The sequence below is a fragment of the Phytophthora parasitica genome, assembly GCF_000247585.1.
Source record: "Phytophthora parasitica INRA-310 unplaced genomic scaffold supercont2.1, whole genome shotgun sequence".
In the NCBI taxonomy this organism is placed as follows: Eukaryota; Oomycota; class Peronosporomycetes; order Peronosporales; family Peronosporaceae; genus Phytophthora; species Phytophthora nicotianae.
The window spans coordinates 2,463,453-2,465,437 of NW_008634126.1; the positions used below are offsets into that span (position 1 = coordinate 2,463,453).

The following is a 1,985-nucleotide window of genomic DNA, read 5'->3' on the forward strand; positions in this document are numbered from 1 at the left end:
CCTCAATGAGACGAGCCTTGGTGATGCGGGATTGCGGTACTGCATCAATCACCGCTTGATTGCGTCACTGGGACTTGAGGTGTCGTCTCGCTGGATGAGGGCCCAGTTCCTCACATAGCGGGCGGCAACCTCATCTAGGCGACCTCACCCACGTTGACTGAGGTGCCCTTGGCACCATTCGAAAAACGCGAAGAAAGCGTTGGGAGGAGCTTGGCCAACGTTAGCACTTGCCATTTCGAAGAGATAATCGAGAATACCATTTAAACAAGCAGCAAAGCGACTGTTGCTTTCGGTTATTAGTATTTTTAGAGCTGGGATTTATCCAAAAGTAGTCACAATGGAAATGGATGAAACGAAAAACAAACAAGAAGTATCAATGTATTGTAAATTTTTATGGTTCTGTTTGAGTTACATGTATCCTCAATCAGTGGTGAGTGCGTGACCATTAGTCCGTGGCCGACCAGCTGGGACTCGTGCACTACCAGTACGCGTTCGACGTCGCTTTCTTGAGGCTGAACGGTCGACTAGAGTCCGCTTACCGTCTAAGCCGGTGTAGGGCTTTACCTGTAGGGCAAATAGGACATGAATGCATACAGCAAACTTGAAATGGTACTTACACCCACAAGACATCGTCGTTACGTCAACGTTCCATCCACCTTCAGGATGACCTTCTGGCTTCATCCTCCCGTAGTTGGATCCCATCTGGGCTGAAACAGGTGCCACTTCGCGACTGCGGCCCAACTCAGGCAGATACACGCGGTGACAACCACGTGACAGCACACGAACAACGTCTGGGTTGGGGGAAACAAGCAAGAAGTCGATGCTGGTCCGCTTTGGAGTCATGTCCACGAGAAGGTCACGCTGACGAAAATCTTTAACTCGAGCTTTCAGCTGTTGCGAGGAATCGGGCATTATCTTGAACGTTCTTGGCGTAACCGATTGATGTCCACAGCAGTCCGCAAGTAGTTGGAGAAGGGTACCAATCTTGTGCTTGGTACGAAGTGTGTAATTACGTTTGATCAAGCGGTTGAACTGTTCCACCGGATTGTTCGTGGTGGCATATCCACTTAGTGTGTGAAAACACTGCCACCGCCAGAACTCGCTCTTCATCCAAATGTTGTTGAAGTAGCTCCGAAACCCGGCCAACTGCTCTTGGCTTGACCACGTCTCCAGTGCAATCTGCATTTGTTCGTCATACACTTCCTTTGAAGACGCAAAGTGAAGGTCGTAGATATCCGCGACCACAACCTTGTACAAGCTGTCCGGTATTCCCTTGAGCTTTTCATGAACCTTGGCCATCACGTGATAGAAGCACATGAGATATACGTAGTCGGAATCCACACCGAACACTTGGTTCACGGCGTTCTGTTGCCCGGCTTCAGCATCTGCCATAACGTACTTGACCAGCAGCTATTGGCCGGTCACAGCAGTGAACACTCTGCGAAGAGATGACAGCGCTTTCACGTACAGCCTCTCCAATCGTTGCAAAGTGATGAACAGAGCAACCAAGTGGAAGGACCGACATCTGTCGGACACTCTACAGACGATGACAGGATACGCCACTTGGTTTAGCTTGAAGGTGGCATCCATGTGGAGCACGAATGTTCCGGGATCGCGGGCTGCATTATGCAGCAAGCGCTTCGTAGTTAAACCCACCAAGAACGGTTTTTCGTCAGAGCCGTTGCCGACATCCGGTTTCCGGCGGCCGTCACGTTCCCACCCAAAAGAAAAAGGATTCGTGTCGGATACGTCGGGTCCATACGCCAACTGGTCGATCTGGCCCAGGATCACGTCGTGGTCATCATTTCAGTGGAGCGTCTTCTTCGTGTAGTGGCTGATGAACCATTGCACTTGGCGCAGAGTTGGCATATCCGCCTCGGATAACCCGAATCGCCGCGCCATACCCATGCGAATTCGGGCTGGTTTCAGACCTTGAGTGGCCATTTCGCGACCGTAGTCTTTCAGTCGTGGCGTCAGCTGCGGCT

General features: G+C 51.1%; 1 protein-coding gene across 1 annotated transcript; it reads right to left on the bottom strand.

Annotated features, from left to right (window-relative positions):
* Window positions 1-420: 420 nt before the first annotated feature.
* On the bottom strand, window positions 421-1,944 carry PPTG_00639 (hypothetical protein; the record flags this gene model as incomplete). The annotated part of the gene is made up of 3 exons (XM_008892062.1): window positions 421-1,410; window positions 1,465-1,776; window positions 1,852-1,944. The coding sequence occupies 3 exons, from the start codon at window positions 1,942-1,944 to the stop codon at window positions 421-423; spliced, it is 1,395 nt and encodes a 464-aa protein (XP_008890310.1).
* Window positions 1,945-1,985: the final 41 nt, after the last annotated feature.